At 63.9% G+C, this 17424-nt stretch overlaps 1 protein-coding gene across 1 annotated transcript; it reads left to right on the forward strand.

Moving 5' to 3' along the window:
- Positions 1-3610: 3610 nt before the first annotated feature.
- Positions 3611-7942, forward strand: CRABP2 (cellular retinoic acid binding protein 2). The gene is made up of 4 exons (XM_029933222.1): positions 3611-3890; positions 6722-6900; positions 7041-7157; positions 7492-7942. The coding sequence occupies exons 1-4, from the start codon at positions 3821-3823 to the stop codon at positions 7540-7542; spliced, it is 417 nt and encodes a 138-aa protein (XP_029789082.1). The 5' UTR covers positions 3611-3820; the 3' UTR covers positions 7543-7942.
- Positions 7943-17424: the final 9482 nt, after the last annotated feature.

The following is a 17424-nucleotide window of genomic DNA, read 5'->3' on the forward strand; positions in this document are numbered from 1 at the left end:
GCTGTGGCTTCTCCGGATGCGGACAGCCCTCCGCGCACCCCGCCGGTCTGACCCTGCCGGCCGCAGCTGCCCTGGAGGTCACAGTCGTCCTCTCCCTTTGAGTTCAGCTGTCGCTTTCTTCAGGTCGCTCGGGATTCTCTGCCCACACTTTCCCTGGTGTGCAGGCCAGCCGGTGGCCTGCTTTCCAGGTCTCTGACCCCACTGTCCTGTCCCCGCGGCTCCTGGCTCCTTTATCCTACTCTTGGACCTCCCCCCCTCCCCCCACCCCCCTGCTGCCCCTCCACTGAGTGGCAGAGACCCAGTGTCCAGCCGCACCTGGGTTTCATTTCTACACGACTCCCAGCCAACAAATTCTCTGACCCAGCGGATGCAACAACACTGCTCAGGGAGAGGCTCTTGTACAAGTGCTGAATTTGGCCAGAGAACCTTCTCGGTCCCAGCTGGGGGGGAGGGGGAGGGGTCCGTGGCTCTCCCACTCTTTCCAACCCCAGCTGGGCTGCTGGTGCCTCCTGCCCCATCCTCACGGAAGCAGCGATGGAGAGGGGGTAGGGACGGCTCCTCCTCCCAAGTCCCCAGACCCCCCTCACCCCGTAGTGTGCACATCTACATCCACGTGGGCTCACGCCCCCCCCACCCAGCCAGGAGTGCACCCACCTCCACTCCTGCTGCAAAACTAGCCACTTTCCTCCTAGCCACACTGCAGTGGGAACAAAGCCCCAGAACTTTCCTTTCCTAACTGTCAGGCCTGTTTCCTCCCCACCCCACCCCCATCCTGCCTGGCTGCCCCATCTTCTCTCACCAACTTTGCACCCCCTCCCTGAGTCTCCAGATTCCTGCAGGCGCCCCCAGCAGGGGTAGGACCAAGGCTCCTAGAAAGCTAGAAAGCGAGCGCACCACCCCCTACACCCCTGCCCCCCCCCCCAGATCTGCATCAGGTTTAGTCATAATGAAAAGGCCAGCGACACTAGGAAATTCCTGCTCCTTATGAAGCCTGGAAGGAAATTAAAGCCAGTGGTTTGCGACTGAGTGACTGATGGGGGCTAAGCTCCTCCCGGCTGCCTGGTTTGAGGCCCCTGGGAGCCCCCACCCTCCCGTCAGCCCCTTTTCCCATCCCCCAGTCCTCTTGTCCCATCCACAGTGCCCCCAACCCCCTTCCCCTGCATCTTCCCGAAGTCTCCTCCGCTTGTGCGCCAGCTCCCCACTGGGCTGACAGGGCCGCTGGGGGCTGAGGCCTCCGGCCTAGCTGCTCAGCACCCTGCTCCAGACCCTGTGCCCACCCGCTCCACCGGGGTTGGGGCACAGGGGCCGGAGCTCAGGCTCAGAGCTGCCAAACCACAAGCACTCAACATCTGGAAAAAATTCCCTTCCCGGCCCGACTTCCCTTTGTCTTACTTCTTCTGTCTCTTTGGAACTTCTGGCGGCCTGGCCAAGGGTGGGAGGGGGGTGGAGTGAGGAAGTGAAGGGAGGTGTATGGGCCCAGGCCTCCCCCTCCCCAAGAGAGCCCCCTTGCAGCCTCGCCAGGTCCCTCAGCCAGACCAACTCCCTCCTCTGCGCTCCTGTAGGTCCAGCCTCCTGCTGACCATCTTTTGGGTGAGGTTTTAACATCCTTAGTCACCAGGCCATGGGAGAGTTGGCCTGCACCAGCCCTGCTTGGTCACAGCAGGAAAGATGTCCCCCGGAGCAGGGGACAGGACCCTGGTCATGGTGACCAGGGGCAGGCCCTGGGTGCAGGGAGGGGTAGGAGGGGTGCTGGGGCTCCTGCCCCCTTCCCTCCCCCAAGCCTCTTCTCATCTCTTTGGCCAGGAGCCTGATTTCACTGTCAGAACCTAATCCCCCTCCCTTTACCTACAGCAGCGCCAGAGGGTGGGGGAGGAAGGCAGTTGGGCCCCAGGCCCCAAGCACCCCCTTACCCCCCCACCCCTTCCCTCCATCCCCTCTGCTTTTGTCTGTCCTTCCTCCCAGAGCTCTGAGCTGCTGCCCTCTTATTGCAGAAGCCCAGGCTGCCCCCCACCCGAGCCCAGGACCCCTAAAGGCAGAAGCACGCAGCCCCCTCCCTCAAACAGGGCAGCTGGGCCGCCTTCCACGTCCCCACAACCATCCCTCCTGCGCACATGCACCCCGGCCTCTCTGTTTCTCCACAGGCATTACCCAGAGATGCCCTCTTACAGCACCAAGGCCGGAGCCCCAGCACTTCTCCAGGCTTCGGTGAAGCCCCCGGCCCCTCTCCTAGGGCCCTGCTCCCCCAGTCTCCTCCCCAGCCAAGGCCCCCAACCCCCACCCTCCGTGACCCGACCAGGGCTCTAGGAAGAAGGGTTCAGAACCCCAGTGAGGCTGTCCTCTGGCCCTCCCACGGCCACGCTGGCAGGGAGAGGCCAGCGCTAGGAGCAGATGTAGGGCTTTTCCTCGCGGGGCCCAGAGCCGGGCGTGGGTGCGGTGCGCGAGGGGCAGCGGGGCCACATGCACGCCTTCGTCGGTGGCAAGGCCGTCCGCCTCCGCTATTCTACAGTTTTGGGCCTCGGGGGCTCCCGGCCGGCCTCCGGGGCTTCCCACGGGACCTCCGTAGGTTTCGGGCCCCCACCCGACCCGCAGGGGTCTCGGCGCGGAGCTGGGCCCTGCCCCCTCCTTTGATGTCCCGCCCGGTGGCTGCGGGCGGAGGGGCGGCCTCTCCTTCCGCCGGTTTGACTGCGCTGAATGGTGACACCTGAGACCCCGCTCCACCCCCTCCCGGGGCACCCAGCCTCCCTCCAACCTGGGTGGCTGCGCGGCGCGCCGGGACTCCGCGCCTCCGTCCCCGCCTCCCCTCCCCGCCGCCTGCTGCGATCCCCTGGGGCTCCGGGGAGCCGGGAAACCGAGAAACCGCCTTAATAAAGAGCTCGTGTCAAGTGATTGGCTGTGACCTCTGCCCTCTCCAGCCTTGCGCCCGGGGCCCCTGCTTAACCCTTCGATGCCCGCCCCACTCATTAAGAGAAAGGAGTCCTCCCCGCGCCGACTTCCAGAGTCCCCAGAGTCCCCCGCACTGCCGCAGCCCTAAACGCTGGGGAGACCGGCGTGGAAGGGGGGCGCCCCCTCCCAGCCCCCTCCAGCCGTTCCAGCAGGGGGCGCCGTTGCCTCACTTGGGTGCCGGGCCCGCAGCCCCAGGCCTCCCCGGCGGGTCTCGCCGGACCCAGTTCGGGCCCCAGTGGAGCGGAGCCCGCCGCCTGCCTCTTCTGCAGCTCCGGGCCGGAGCGGGGTTCGCCCGCGGGTAGTGCCGCCGGGTGCCCGGCGCCGAGGAGTCGAGCGCAGCGAGTCAGGTTGGGGAGGGGTGGGACCTAGCGAGACGTGACCCTGGGGCTCGCACTGCAGGACGTGAGACCTGGGTCTCTGCGCCCCGGGCCTGGCGACCCCTCCTCTCGGCTGAGAGCCCAAGCCGAGCGCTGGGCCCGTGTCGCCTCCCCAGCCGCCCCTGGCGCGGGAGCCAGCGGTCTCGGCCCGCGAGCCCTGGACCCGCCCACGGGGCCAGATCCAGAGGCCGGGGAGCCGGGGCTCCGGAGGCCCCCCAGGTGGGGTGGGGGGCGGGGCGGGAGGCGGAGCCCTCTCTCTCTCTCTCTCTCTCTCTCTCTCTCTCTCTCTCTCTCTCTCCCCCCGTCGGGCAGGGGCGGGCCCGGCGCAGGGTATAAAAGCTGCCCGCGCGGGAGCCCAAGCCAACTCTGGGGTTGTCCTGGGACGTGTCCCGGCTCCTGAGTCTCACGACCAGGCGACAGCGACATCTCTTTTGATTAAAACACCCAGCGTCCAGTGCTCCGACTAAAGCATCCAAGGGACTGCCACCCGCGCCTCCACCATGCCCAACTTCTCCGGCAACTGGAAGATCATCCGATCGGAAAACTTCGAGGATTTGCTCAAAGTACTGGGTAAGGAGCTCTGGGAGCGCAGGGCTGGCGGGCGGCGCGGGGAGGTGGGCACGGGAAAGAAAGGAGCGCGGGGATTGAGGCGCGGGGGCTCCGGCGTCCGCATCCCCAAGAAAAGGGGCCGAACGCATGGGTCGGGGGTTCCGGGCCGGGACCTTTAGCTCCTTTCGCCGCGGGCGCCCACCCGCCCTGCGGGGACCAGCCTGTGAATGTGGTAGAAAGCACGAGGTCGGTGTCCCTGGGGGTGGGGCAGGGGAGCGTTCGGCTCAGGAGCCTCAGACCCTGCCCCCCACTCTCCCCCGGGCTGGGGCAGCCCAGGTCCTTCCTCAGCCCAGCCGAGGTCCTCCTTGCCCCGTTTGCCCCCGCCGCTCAGCCTACAAGGAGTCCAGTGCCTGGGGCACCTTCCTTCTCTCCCTGCACCCGTCTCCACCCCCCAGGTGATGGGCCACGAGGGCTCCAACGGTGGCCCCTTCCTTCCCGCGGGGCCCTTTCCACTCTGCGCCCGCCCCCCTCACTCTCCATCTGGGAGGCAAAAACCTTCCTACAGTGGGCAGTTCCAGAGTCCTAAATCTCTGGATAATTATCACTTTCTTAGATTTCAACAGATGGCCTCTTGTGAAAGCCCAACTCCCAATTTCCGAAGAAATCCGGGCTCTCTTCTCCCTCCCTCCCTGGAGGCCCTGCTGCTGCCCTGGGGGGTGTGGGGGCTAAAGGTGGAGGGGAGTGAAGCCTCTCTCACCACCTTCCCCAACTCCTGGGTGCCCTGAAGTGTTAGGGGGGAGGGGCAGCCAGAGCCAGGGCTGCTGGGAGGGGCTCTGGGAAGAGAGGGGGACTGGTCAAGGAAGGACCTGGGCACCCCTGCAGCCTGCCCGGAAGCATGCCAGCGGCTTCTGGACTGAATGCAGTGACCCGGGTTGGGCAGGGGGCGGGGGGCACACTTCATGTGGGGCAGGGTACAGGGGTGAGTCTGGACCGCTCTGTTTCCATCACGCCTTTGCCATCAGCTCTTGCCCCCAAACCGCAGCACTTCCTCAAAGCATGTCATCTTTCCTGCTCTGCCCTTGCTGAAATTAAAAACCAAAACGATCAAAACTCCCCCTTCAGAAAGCCTAGATGCCATTCCCCTCCCCTTGTCTGAATCCTGGCCCCTGGCCCCACTGGATGAGGCCCGAGGTGCGGGGCACACCCACAGGCCCAGCTGGAGACTAAGAGCCCAAAGCCCAAACCTGTTGTCTGTCTGTGGTCTGTTTGTCCTCCCCGCAGGGTCTCCCAGAGCCACGTGCCCTCCCCCTCCTCAGGCCCTGCTGGGGGCAGATTGAAAACAGACGCATTAGACAAACAGCCTGGCTCAAGCAGGGTCTCTGTGAGCCCAGCCTCGCCCAGCCTCGCCTCTGCAGGAACTCGGCCTCTCCCTGTCCCCTCTGCCCCCGTCAAGGATCCCTTTCCTGGGGAGTCGTGCCCAGGTGCTCCTCAGGGACCCGTGTCCCACCCACGAAGGGAGGAGTGCTGCATGAGCAGATCCCGCTCCTATAACAGGAAAGATGGACATCAGACCGTTCCAGGGGCGACACAATGAAGACAGGATGGGGCGGGTCTCCTCTACCGAGGCAACTGGGTCTGGACCCAAGAGACCAACAGCCAAGAAGGCAGTTCCTGGGACCACTGGGGGGGGGGCCACCCACTCTCCTGGTCCCTTCTTTCTGGAACAGAGTGGGTCTGCTTTGTGCCCGGGGGAAAGAGGATTTGTTTCTCTAGGAACCCAGGTCTGCAGGAGGGCCAGGGACTCGCCTTCCCTGACCCAACCCTGCTTGGCCCCTGATCCCCACCCATTGCTTCCCTGAAGGTCTCTGCTATAGGTCAGGGTCGGGGCACCCGGCCGGTGAAGCAGTCCTGCTTAGGCACGCCCCCGCCTGCTTGTCTTCCTGCCGGACAGTTGCTCTCTCCTGGCCTCCCCACCTTCCTTAGTGACTGAGGAGCAAAGAGGAGGGGTCCAGTTTGGGCAGGGACATGGGGCACAGGGGCTCTGAGTCCACAGAAGCTGAACGAGGAGACCTGACCACCTGAGGTCCGGACGATCCTTGAGTAGGAAACATATCAGTGGGGATTGCGGGGGCGGTGTCCCTTTCTGTCCCTTCAGGGGAGAGGGGCCAGGAGGACAGGCGAGCAAGGGTCTGACGCAGGGAACCTTATCTGAGCCCCCACTCTGGCTTTTTGACTTCCTTTTCTCCATAAAAATAATAGTGGTAAGAAAAGCTCCTGCATCCTGGAAACTAGAAGGTGTGCCCAGCACCCTGTGCGCTAAGTCCTGCACACATCACCCCTGTGCGCCCTCACCCCTGCACACCCTCACCCCTGCGCGGGGTTCTGAGAAGCCGTTGTTTCCACTTTGCAGTTGAGGAATCCAGGCTCAGAAAGGCTATGCCGTTTCCCAGCGTCACCTGGCCTGCAGGAGAGGCCGAGCGGGGTGGATGTCAGGGCCCAGCGCATCTCACTGCAAAGCCTCTGGCTTCCCCGGGCCTGGGTCCTTCTGTAGAGGGGACCAGCTGTCCCGCCCCTTCACTCGCGGCCTGCCCCTGCTCCTCACTTTGGGGAGGGACAGGGACTGGGCAAATGAAGGCCAACCCAGCACCAGACAGGGGAGGTGGTAGGGCAGCAAGGAGAGCGGCCCCTACTTCCTGGATGGGACGGCGAGGCCTGGCTGGGCAGGGTCTGACCTGCAGGGGTGAAGACAGTGACTGATGAGCCCAACCCAGGAGAGGGTCTCAAGCCGGGTGGACAAAGGGCGGCAAGTGAGGTGAACTGGACCAAGGCGAGGGTGCCCGCATCTCCTGCAGGGGTGAATGTGATGCTGAGGAAGATCGCAGTGGCCGCCGCGTCCAAGCCGGCAGTGGAGATCAAGCAAGAGGGAGACACTTTCTACATCAAAACCTCCACCACAGTGCGTACCACGGAGATCAACTTCAAGATTGGGGAGGAGTTCGAGGAGCAGACTGTGGACGGGAGGCCCTGCAAGGTGAGTCCCTGGGGTCGTGGCTTCTGTCGCCCTGCCTTGCCGCCTGCCGTTTCCCAGCGTGCTCTTGGATCCTTTGCTCCGCTGCCCCTCACAGCCTTCTCCCTGCTGCGGGCCCAGCTCACCCGGCCTCTGTCTTGCAGAGCCTCGTGAAATGGGAGAGTGAGAACAAAATGGTGTGCGAGCAGAGGCTTTTGAAGGGAGAGGGCCCCAAGACCTCGTGGACCAGGGAGCTGACCAATGACGGGGAGCTGGTCCTGGTAAGCTGCTCCCGGCTGAGCACGAGCCCGGTGCCACTTTCGGGGCTTTTCTGGGACACTCCAGGGCATTGGAGGCTAAAGACCCACTGAAGCTGGGTGGCTGTGAAGTGGTGCTCTGGCTGGAGCAAGGCAGGTGGGCTGAGAGGCAGGGTGGCCTCTGGGCGGTGGATCGTCACAGCCTGGGGAGGAGGATGGAGGACAGAGCCAGGGCTCTGTCCCTCCCAGGACACCAGGGCACTGGGGGCCAGCTCCTGCCTGTCAGTCCTGAATCCATCTAGAAGCGGGGCCAGGGGCCTTCCAGGTTAACCATGACTTCTGACCTCCGTCCTTCTAGACCATGACGGCGGATGATATCGTGTGCACCAGGGTCTACGTCCGAGAGTGAGCGCGGAGGGTCCGAGAGCTGCCAGAGCCCCGCCCCCAGCCCACTGCCCCTCCCCCCTTCCTTCTAGGCCAGCTCTCCCCTCACCCTGCTCACTTCCGGGGATGCTGGGATGCCAGCACCAGGGGGGCTCTGCTTTTTGGGCCTCCCCTCCCTCCCCTCCCCCCTCCCCCAACAAAGAGGACCCATGGCAAGAGCCTGGATCACCCGGTCCAGAATCACTCCCCCTCCCCAGCCAGCGGTCCAGCCCCAAACCAGCCCGGAGCACAGCCTCTCTCTCTCTGTGAGGGGACCTGAGGGCCCCAGGGGAAAACATGGCCCCCTGGCTCCCACTCTGTGTCCCAGTAGCCTACACAGTGTAGAATATTTATTGGTTAATTTTATTAAACTCTTTTAAAAAATACAGCCTGTCTCTGGCTCTTTGGGAAGGGGGCAGAGCAGTCGCCTGAGTTCCACTTTGCCTCTGAAATGCAGTGTTCAAGCAAGTGTTGCAGCACCAGGGGGAGGGGGGGGGAGGGGAAGACCCCCCACCCCCCCACCCCTCCTCCAGCCTCCTTCCCCTCTCAGCAGGGACACCAGCCCGACCCCCAGGAGCTGACTCCCACCTTCTCTAGCTTTTCCTGGATGGGGACACAGCTTCCTCCACCAATTGTTCCTCTTCTCCTCCGACCCCAATCTGTGGGCCGCCCCAGGCCTGGCCTTGGCCTCCCACGTGGCCCCAGATGAGCTCACAGACACCCGCAGGCCAGCCTTGCTCCTGCCCAGGTCTCCTGACTGGACTCCTGTCTTGACCTTGAGACGCCTCTCCTCCCAGCTCCACACCCCTTCCCACACTTGCACGCTCAGGTCCAGGCCCTACTGTGTCTCCCCAAGGTCCGTGGCACCCTCTCAAGTGTGTGCCCCCCTTCCGCAGGCCAAGGCCCTCCCCCAGAATGGCTCGGGCTCACCTGTTCATACAGCGTCGTGGGGTCACCGCCGTTTACCAGGCAAGGCCGCCAGCCTCTTCCCTGCCCTGCCCCCATCCCGGCCTCTGTTCCCTTTGAGCTCTGGCCACACTCAACCCTGTCACATAGAAGTTTCCCCTTCGTCATGGGAAATTGTCTTCAGCTGCCCCCCACTTACATGAGTCCAGCTTGGGATCCCCAAACAAGAGGACCCAGAAAGGGTTTGGGTCTGCTGGGTCACGTGACTGTTCTTCGGAGCCCCCCCCCCCCCACCTTGGTAGTGGCAGGGCAAGGAGCCTGGACCTCGTGCCCGTGGGACAGATGGGCTGGTGTGACAAGCCCCGCAGGGCCCCCTGGGATGGGAAGGAGCACTTTCCTATGAGGAGGGTTGCAGATTTCTAATCTAGAACACAGCCGTTGCTCCGCCTCGCAAAGCATCATGGTGGAATCGATCGTACGGAACACTTAGCAGAGTAAGCCCTCACGAAATGCGGGTCCTACCTCAGCGACGCACCCTCCAAAATGCTGCCAGGGGGCGAGAGAGGGGGTTCTTCAAAACATGGACTGTATTAAGTCAGTGCCCTGTTCAAAACCCCATAAAACAAAACTCACATTAGCTGCAGCCCCTCTTTTTGTCCAGAATACGGTCCAAACGGGCATCAGAGACCGTTTACAACTTGGCCCCTACCCCTTCCTGCACATGCCCGTCCCCCGCACGGCAAGTGCCCTCTCGCCCGTGGGCGCCCAGCGCCTCTGCAAAGCTTGGCCTGCCTGCGAGGCGGCCTCTCCCGCCAGCAGCGCTGACGGCCAGCCGTCACGCTTCCCGGCCCGTGTGTGGCGGGCAAGCCTCCACACCCTGCAGGGCTGGGGTACCCTGGGGCCAGGGCCTCTAGCTCCTGCCCCACGAGAGGCCACGTGCTGCGGCTGAGGCAGGTCAGGCCCCAGGAGTGGGGACACAGTGTCCAGAGTCCTTGGGCAGGCAGGCCCCTCTCTGAGTGTGGGGTGGGGGTGGTGCTGGGCCCTTTCACGTACGCGTGACACTACTGTTTCCAGAAAGGCTCCGGGAGCTGGGAACATGAACATGAATCCAATGGGCAAGATCGCCACCTGCATGGGGTTTTCGGGGGGGGGGTGGGGGGTGGCGGGAGGGGGGGACAGACCTTTAGCGGCAGAGAGAAGATTGGAAGCATAAGTGCACCGAGGGAGAGAGCACCACCCAGGAGACCTCATTTATACTGGGCGGGGGGGCAGGGGTGCTGAGAGTGGGTGCTCTGGAGGGCGGAGGACTTCGGGGGGCCTGGAGGACGCAGTGGGGCGAAGCAGACGGGAAGGTTCCCCAAGCCGGGAGAACCCCAGGGTGGCGGCCCGAAGGACCGTCTGGGGCTGCCCAGGGGCCAGGTCCTGCTCAGTACAGACCAGCTAGGGCCCTCAGGGGCCAGCAGGAGGCTGGAAAGATGCTGGAGCAGAGGGGGTAGACCCCGTGATCCACGAGTCAGGGCACGGGCACGAGGGGCTAGAACAGGCCCCATGTCAGGCGCTGCTCTCTGCTTAGGTCCTGGGGGCTGGTGGTGCTGCTTTCAGAAGTGGGGAGATGAATCTGGGCTTTCTGGATGCCAGTCTGGTTTGTTTTAATTCAGAAGCACCCTCACTCCTCAGCCTGAGGCCCGGCTTCATCTCCTCTCTACATCCCCTGCTCCCCGCCCACCTCACCCGGAGGACCCCCCTCCAGCCCATCCTTCCCACCTTAGCTTGAGTCCCACACCCACCCGGGAGGGACCTTTCCTCCAGCCCTCCCTGCCCCCTCCTCAGGCCTGCGTGGCTGGAGCGTCTCCACTTGCTTTTCTGCCCAGTCTGTCTCTTTCTGGAATCAAGTTGCTGAGAAGAACAGAGACTAGAAGCGTGTTCCTGTTTCCCAAGAGGTCTGGAAGGCAGGGACTGGGTCTCCCCCATCAGACTGGGGGCTCCTGGAGGGAAAGGACTAGGTCTCCCCTCTCAGACTAGGAGGTCCCAAGGGGAAGGGACTGGGCCTCTTCCATCAGACTGGGGGCTACCGGAGGAAAGGGGCTGGGTCTCCCCCATTAGACTGGGGGCTCCTGGAGGACAATGGCAGTGTGTCCCCCCTCAGACTGGGCTCCCTGAGGGCGAGGCCCACCCCCTGGCTCTGCTTCCCTGGGACTTGCCAGCCCTCCAGCCCAAGGGGACAGGGAAGTTAGAGTCCTGGACCCGGAGATGGGATCAGGGCAGGGCTGCCTCACCCATCTGGCCCAGCCCGTGAGAAAGTCCCTGCAGCCTCCCTCCCACCCCAAAGGTCTCTTCCTCCTCTTCCTCCTCTCCCGTTACCTGGGCCTTCATTACTCAGCGGAGCCTCTGGAAGAAGATGCACAGCCCGCTCCCCCCCACCTGGGTGCCAGGAGCCAGCAAGACCTTCTCGGGGTTCAGGCACGGAGGGGCAGCGTAGGGACCTGGGCCACCTGCCTGCTCTGGTCCTGCCGGAGCGAGGAGACCACAGAAGGTAGGGCAGGGACAAGGGAGGGGGCACGTGAGTCCCCCCTGGAGTTGGCTGGAAACTGAGGTGCACACACGCTTGCTGAGCAGAGAAAAGAGCATGTGGCCAAGACGGGCCTTGTGGGGTCAAAACCAAGAGATTCGGGGCACAGCCAGACGTTGGAAGGGAGGCCTGCAACGTGGGGGGGGGGGCTCCAGGACCCGAAGGCACCTCCATGGTTGCGTGTGGCCAGGAGGGACCCGGGGGGGGGGGGGGGGGGGGGGGGGGGGGGGGGGGGGGGGGGGGGGGGGGGCGTGGCGCAGGAGTGGGGCTGGAGACAGGGGGCCCCTGAGGATGCTGAGGAGAGGGAAAGGCTGGGAGGGCCCGGGGCTGGAGAAGGAGGGAATCCAGAAGGAGAGGAGAGGGATGGAGGCCCCAGGGGTGGGTGGGAGTCGGAGGAGAGAGGCTTGCTTGTCAGGCCCTCTGACCCCAGGTCCCGACAAAGGGCCGCCTAAGGACCGCCACAGGCACAAGATGGATGGCACTGGGCGGCTGGCCCTTTGTGGCGGGGGGATGAAAGGGAGCAGGCCCTGAGGAGTGTCCTGCCCCCTGGGTCCCCAAGGACCGCTGGCTCCCCTGCCCTCCCCCAGTGACCTCCGGAGACTTGGAGGGTTGTGGGGGGCGGGTAGGAGATGGAGGGGAGCTGAGTCCAACCAGGTATTTCCCCTGGCTGGGCCGGCCCTACCTGTGAAAGCCGGGGGCGGGGCGGGGGGGGGGGCAGGCAGGCAGAGGGCTGGGGGGCCCTTCGGTCTGTAGAGAAAGGGAACTGGGGTGAGTGAAACGCAGGCTGCGTGCTAGAGCTGGTGGGACCCCGCAGAGGCGGGCGAGCTGTCCCCTAGCCAGCCCGGGTCCCCTGGGCAGGCCCCCTGCCTCTCCCGCAGGCTGCCGCCCTCCTGACCTCTCGGCTTCTTCCTGTCCCTGGCCGTCTTGGCTCTGCCAGTCGAGAAACCAGTTCTGTTCCCGGCCAGGATAAGGATCTCTGGGCTGGGCTCTCCTCAGGCAGCGGCAGGAACCTGGCAGCCTGGGCACCCCCGCCCGGGGCCGGGGGTCTCCCCAGGCGGCGGGGTGGCCCGCCCCTTCCTCCCCAGCCCTCCACGGCCTCCTCCCCACGAGGAGACACTTCTCCCAGCAGCCCTGTAAGGGGCAGGGGGCCTCCTGCACCCGCTCCCGTGGTGTGCCCCCAGGCTGGTCCTTCTCCCCCTGCCCGCTCTGCCCCCTCCCCCAGGCTCCCCACGGGGCCCTGACAATTGCTCCCTACAGCGGGGTCAGCCCCTCGCCCCGGGCACTGGCACGGAAGGGAGCAGGGTGACACGGGCTTGACCCCACTTAACCCCAGCCGTGGTCTCCTCCTGAACCAGCGTTCCCATGAGACTCTGGGCCCTCTCTCATCCCCATGGAGCTGCCCTCTACCCCCCCAACTCTGCCAACCAGAAGGGATGTAAAAGGTCATCTCCTGCATTCTTCGCCTCTTTATCAAAGGTCTGCCTGACCTCTGCCCCCGCCCAGCGCCCCAGAAACCTCAGACCGCCTCCCCCTCCCCCTCCTCCACCAGCACCAGCCAGCCTCTCCCAGCCTGCAGGGATGCAGCCACGTGCAGGGGCCGTGGGAGATCCGAGGGCAGAGAGGAGGGCAGTTCTGGCAGCCACCGGGGACACCTAGGGCATCTGGGAGACTGACTCTGGTCCCAGCCCCCACCCCACCCCTGGAGGTGAGCAGGTGTGACGCGCCAGGCTGGGATTCAAGCTGGTGACTCAAGCCTGAGCTGCCAACAGCTGCACAGTCCGGGGAGCCCTCCCTTCCGCCGCCCTGAGGTGGAATCTTAGAAGCTGGGAATTCTAGAACCAGAGAAGAGTCCCAGAAGGAAGGGCCCTCGGGGATCATGCCTCTCCTTTGTTTGAGAGGAAACTGAGGACCACAAAGGGGTGTGGCCTGCTTGGGGGTCGCTGGGACTGCAGGGAAATCACTGGTCACAAGAAAGGGGGCTGCTAGGGTTCCGTCCGAAGCAGCTTAGTCCCCGCAGGCGTCCGCTGGGCCCCTTCACGCCCTCCTCTCACCCTCTGGGTGGACGGGGTCCTTTGGTGTGCAGAGAACCCGGCTCCCCGCACTCCCCCTGCAGTGAGGCAGGCCTCTCTCCCTGGGCCGCAGATTAGGAGGCCAGGACAGGTGCTGGGGGCCGTGCAGCCTCAGGTGGGGGATTAGAAGCTAAGGTTTCAGCAGGAGCCTGAAGGCAAGGGTATCCTGGGCTCAGCCCAGAGCCGCCCGAGGTGGGGGTGGAGGGGAGCCCCCTTCCCCTGGCCCAGTGTGCGTGAGGGACACCCAGCCCCCCATCCATCTCAGCCCGCCCAGGGATGTGTCTGAGCATCGGGAGCCAGCGGGGGGTGGGGCTCATCACCCCCCTGGGTGCACACCCGGGCACAGGTGTTCGCGCTGTCCCCAAGGCTGCCTGCAGGGGCAGGACCAGGCCAGGCCTGGCCTCCGATGGGCAGCATTATTGACAAACGTTTTCAGAGCATGAGCCCCGTGCAGACACTGTGGGGGCAGAGCCAGTGCAATCCCTGACACTGTCATCAAGCTCCGGGCCACTGAGGAAATGTTCCCTGACCCCCTACCGGGGCCAAGCAGGCTATTCCACAGCCCCCTCAGCTCCGGAGCCAGGCTGGGACCTGGGGCAAGGTGCCGAGGAGGGGCCCTCGCACCGCCGTGGCCTCGCCCCCCTTGGGCGGCCCGGGGCTCGGCTCCAGCCTCCCCACCAGCTGCGCGGAGGCTCAACTTCTCAGACAAGCTTTCCTGTAATTGTCCTGTCGTCACGGCTCCCAACGCAGAAACCAGCCAAAGGGCCTGTGGGAATGCAGAGGCAGAATGGTGAGGTCACTTGGGGGAGACCGCCGGCCACGGCCCAGCCAGGTCTGCGCCTTACTGCAGAAGGAGACGTTTGCCCTCCCACAGCCCTCTCTGCCTCACCTCTGCCCTTGGCACCCAGCCCTCCGGGGAAGTCCTCCCCAAAGGCTAGCTTAAGTGCCTCCTGCTGCAGCTTCAGCTCTTCACTGGATGCAACCCAAAGGACAGGCTCCGTTCTCAGTGGGTTCCGGGACCAGCCAGAGGAGCGCATGGCACAGCTGGGTGGGGACACCGCTGTCACCTCACCTTTCTTCCCTTTCTCTACACCCCACTCTCCCGGCCCTCTCCCTGCCTTAGCCCCCCACTCCAGCGCCTGGCTGGGAGCCAGCATTGTTCCCGCCAGGCTGCCTGCTCCCCTCCTCCTTCCCTCCCTGGGCACCCACCCACCCTGTCCCTCGCAGCGCCCGGCAGGGGGCGGGGTGGGAGCAGGACGTGGTGGGTCCCAGACTCTGCTTCCTCATCACGCTGCCTCCGCCGGCAGAGACGGCCGGGGAGCTTGGGCTACTCAGGGCCCCCGGTTATTTTTAATGCCACCAGCTCACAAGATAAATATACCTCCCCTCCCCTCCAGCTGCCCAGAGTCCCTCCTTCCCCCACCATTCGCCCAGTCTCCTCAGACTCACAGCTAACGCCTCCTCCTCACATGCCTTCCTAGTGGGTCTCCCTTGGCCCTGAACTCCCAGGGGGAGACGAGGTGGGAGGTGTCCTAGAGACACGGCATCCAGCAAAGGGCTCCCATGGGAGCCTCCCCTGCAGGGGGAGGCTGAGGCCCACCTCCCAGAGCCCTGGGGAGGAAGCGCTGCAGGCAGTCGCTCCTGCAGCTCGGTCAGTCTCCTCTCTGACCCGGCTCCGCTCCTGTTTGGTCCCACAGTGCAAGCAGGTTCTTCCTGGAGTTAAGTTCTGGCCTTTTGCTTTGGGCCAGGGGACACTCTGGCAGTGGGTCAGGGCAGGGACTGCGGCTCTGGGGAGGGCGGAAGAGCAGCCCAGGACCAAGACCCATCGCTGTCCCTTCCTAGGTCGTGGGGGTCCCAGACGGATGCCGCGCAGGCCCTCAGGGACAGATCCCAGGTGGCTCAGCCCCCCGCGGGCAGCTGGTCTGTGCGCAGGCGCCGGGCACATGCTCCCTGGGCTGCACCTGCTGCAGTGCGGAAGCAAATCTTGTGATGTCGCATCTGTCCGGGCTGCTACCTGGCCCCACAGCCTCCACCTCGCGGCCTACCTCTGCTTCCTGGGTCCACATAGGAAAGTCTGGGCCCTTTTACCCAAGAGTCTTCAGACGCTTAAGATACCCCCGCCCTCTGTCTGTATTTTCAAAGACTTCGTGCGCTCTGACTGCAAGAGTGATACCACACCTGTCCGCCGCCCTCACCCCTTCCTTCTCCCTGGAGGGAACGACTGCCCCATCTTTAGCTTCATCATTTGCTTTTCAAAATTTTTTTAATGTTTTATTTATTTTTGAGAAAGAGAGAGAGACAGCGTGAGCAGGGGAGGGTCAGAGAGAGAAGAAGACACAGAATCTGAAGACAGGCTCCAGGCGCTGAGCTGTCAGCACAGAGCCCAACATGGGGCTCGAACCCACGAACCGTGAGATCATGACCTGAGCCTAAGCCAGATGTCAACTGACTGAGCCCCCCAGGCGCCCCCATCATTTGCTTTTCAAAAGTATTTTCACAATAGGGGCACCTGCGCAGCTCAGTGTGGGTTCAGAGTCCATCCAACTCTTGATCTCAGCTCAGGCCTTTTTAAAAATTATTTTTAAAAATTTTTTAATGTTTATTTACTTTTGAGAGAGACAGACAGACAGAGTGTGACGGGGGAGGGGCACACACACACACACACACACACACACACACACACAGAATCCGAAGCAGACTCCAGGTTCTGAGCTGTCAGCACAGAGCCCGACGCAGGCCTGGGCTCGAACCCACGAGCCCTGAGATCATGATGGGAGCCAAAGTCGGACCCCAGCCGACTGAGCCCCCCAGGCGCCCCATCAGCTCAGGTCTTGATCTCAAGGTGGTGAGTCCAAGCCCCACGTTTGACTACATACGCACGTACGCACGTATGTCCAAATGACACAGGGCTTCACCGGGGTTTGAACACTTATGTTCTGCCCTCGCTTCCTTCTCAGCACGAGGCTCGTGTGGTTCCTCCGTGGGATGTGATCCCCCAGCCGTATCCAGTGAACACACGTCTCGGCCGGAAAAGGTGAATAACCCGGCAGCAGCATCACTCCATGGAGCAGCGGTGACTCTGTGCACCAGTGGGGGGAGTAACCGCTACGCACACTTGGAAAAAAAGGTGTGTGTTTGGGGGACACCTGGGCGGGTGGCTCAGTTGACTGAGCATTTGACTCTCGATTTCAGCTCAGGTCATGATCTCACAGTTCTTGAGATCAAGCCTCACATCAGGCTCTGTGCTGACAGCAATAAGCCTGCGTGGCATTCTCTCCCTCTCTCTCTGCCCCTCCCAGCTCACCCTCTCTGTCTCAAAATAGATAAGTAAACATAAAACTGTAAAAATAAAAAACAGTGTGGCATTATTTGTCCAGCGGAGCTGAAGACGCGCACTCCCCAGGGCAACGATACCCTCCCAGAGGGCGCCCCAGAGCCGGTGCACCTGTCCTCCAGGGGGCCTGGGTGACAGTGGCACAGAGAGGCGGCTGGTGGCCATGGCCCAGAGGCTCCACCTTCTTCACTCAGGTATCTGCTTCACAGACACACACTGAGCTCCCGGGAAGGACCGGGCACTGGGAACTCAGACAGGACAGACAGGTACAGAGGTGAGCAGTCTGGGACCAGGTCGGGTGTGTGGTACTGTCCCCACCTTAGAAGCTGAGACTCGGAGAGTTTAGGCGTCTCTCCAGAACTCAAACTCAAGTCAGCCTCCAGGGCCAGTGCTCTCCACGGCCTTGCCCCACTATTTCCAGGGGACTGCTCATCTGACGGGCATGCTATGGTGTGTCTGTGCCCTCCTTCAGCGCGCTGCTGTGGCCCAAACTAGCCCTGGGGTGCGGTCAGTGAGTCAGCAGACACCTGCCGGGAGTTCAGTGTGGGCAGGGCAGCCAGACACTGCCAACCCGCAGACGCTGGCCCGGTGTCCCAGCCCGCCCCCAGCCCACCACCAGCCTGCGCCCCCAGCCCCCACCCCCAGCCTGCACCCAGCCCTCACCCAGCCCCCACCCCCAGCATGCACCTAGTCCTTACCCAGCCTGTGCTCCCAGCACGTGTTCCCAGCCCGCCCCCAGCCCACACCTAGCCTGTGCCCCCAGCACACCCCCAGCATGCACCCACACCCCTAGACCGTGCCCCCAGCCCCCAACCCCAGCCTGTGCTCCCAGCCCATGCCCCCAGCCCCCACCCCCAGCCCATGCCCTCAGCTTGCGCCAGCCTGCGCCCCTAGCCTGCACCCAGCCCTCACCCAGCCTCCACCCCCAGCCTGTGCTCCCAGCCCACACCCAGCCTGTGCTCCCAGCACGTGCTCCCAGCCCTCACCCCC

Source organism: Suricata suricatta, chromosome 3 (genome assembly GCF_006229205.1).
Source record: "Suricata suricatta isolate VVHF042 chromosome 3, meerkat_22Aug2017_6uvM2_HiC, whole genome shotgun sequence".
Lineage (NCBI taxonomy): Eukaryota > Metazoa > Chordata > Mammalia > Carnivora > Herpestidae > Suricata > Suricata suricatta.

What these genes read in the sequence shown, in the direction of transcription:
- CRABP2 (XM_029933222.1), top strand. Translation starts at nt 3,821, where the DNA reads ATGCCCAACTTCTCCGGCAACTGGAAGATCATCCGATCGGAAAACTTC. An exon ending in GGATTTGCTCAAAGTACTGG is followed by an intron (nt 3,891 to 6,721) that starts GTAAGGAGCTCT and finishes CATCTCCTGCAG; the next exon opens with GGGTGAATGTGATGCTGAGG. An exon ending in ATGACGGGGAGCTGGTCCTG is followed by an intron (nt 7,158 to 7,491) that starts GTAAGCTGCTCC and finishes CCGTCCTTCTAG; the next exon opens with ACCATGACGGCGGATGATAT.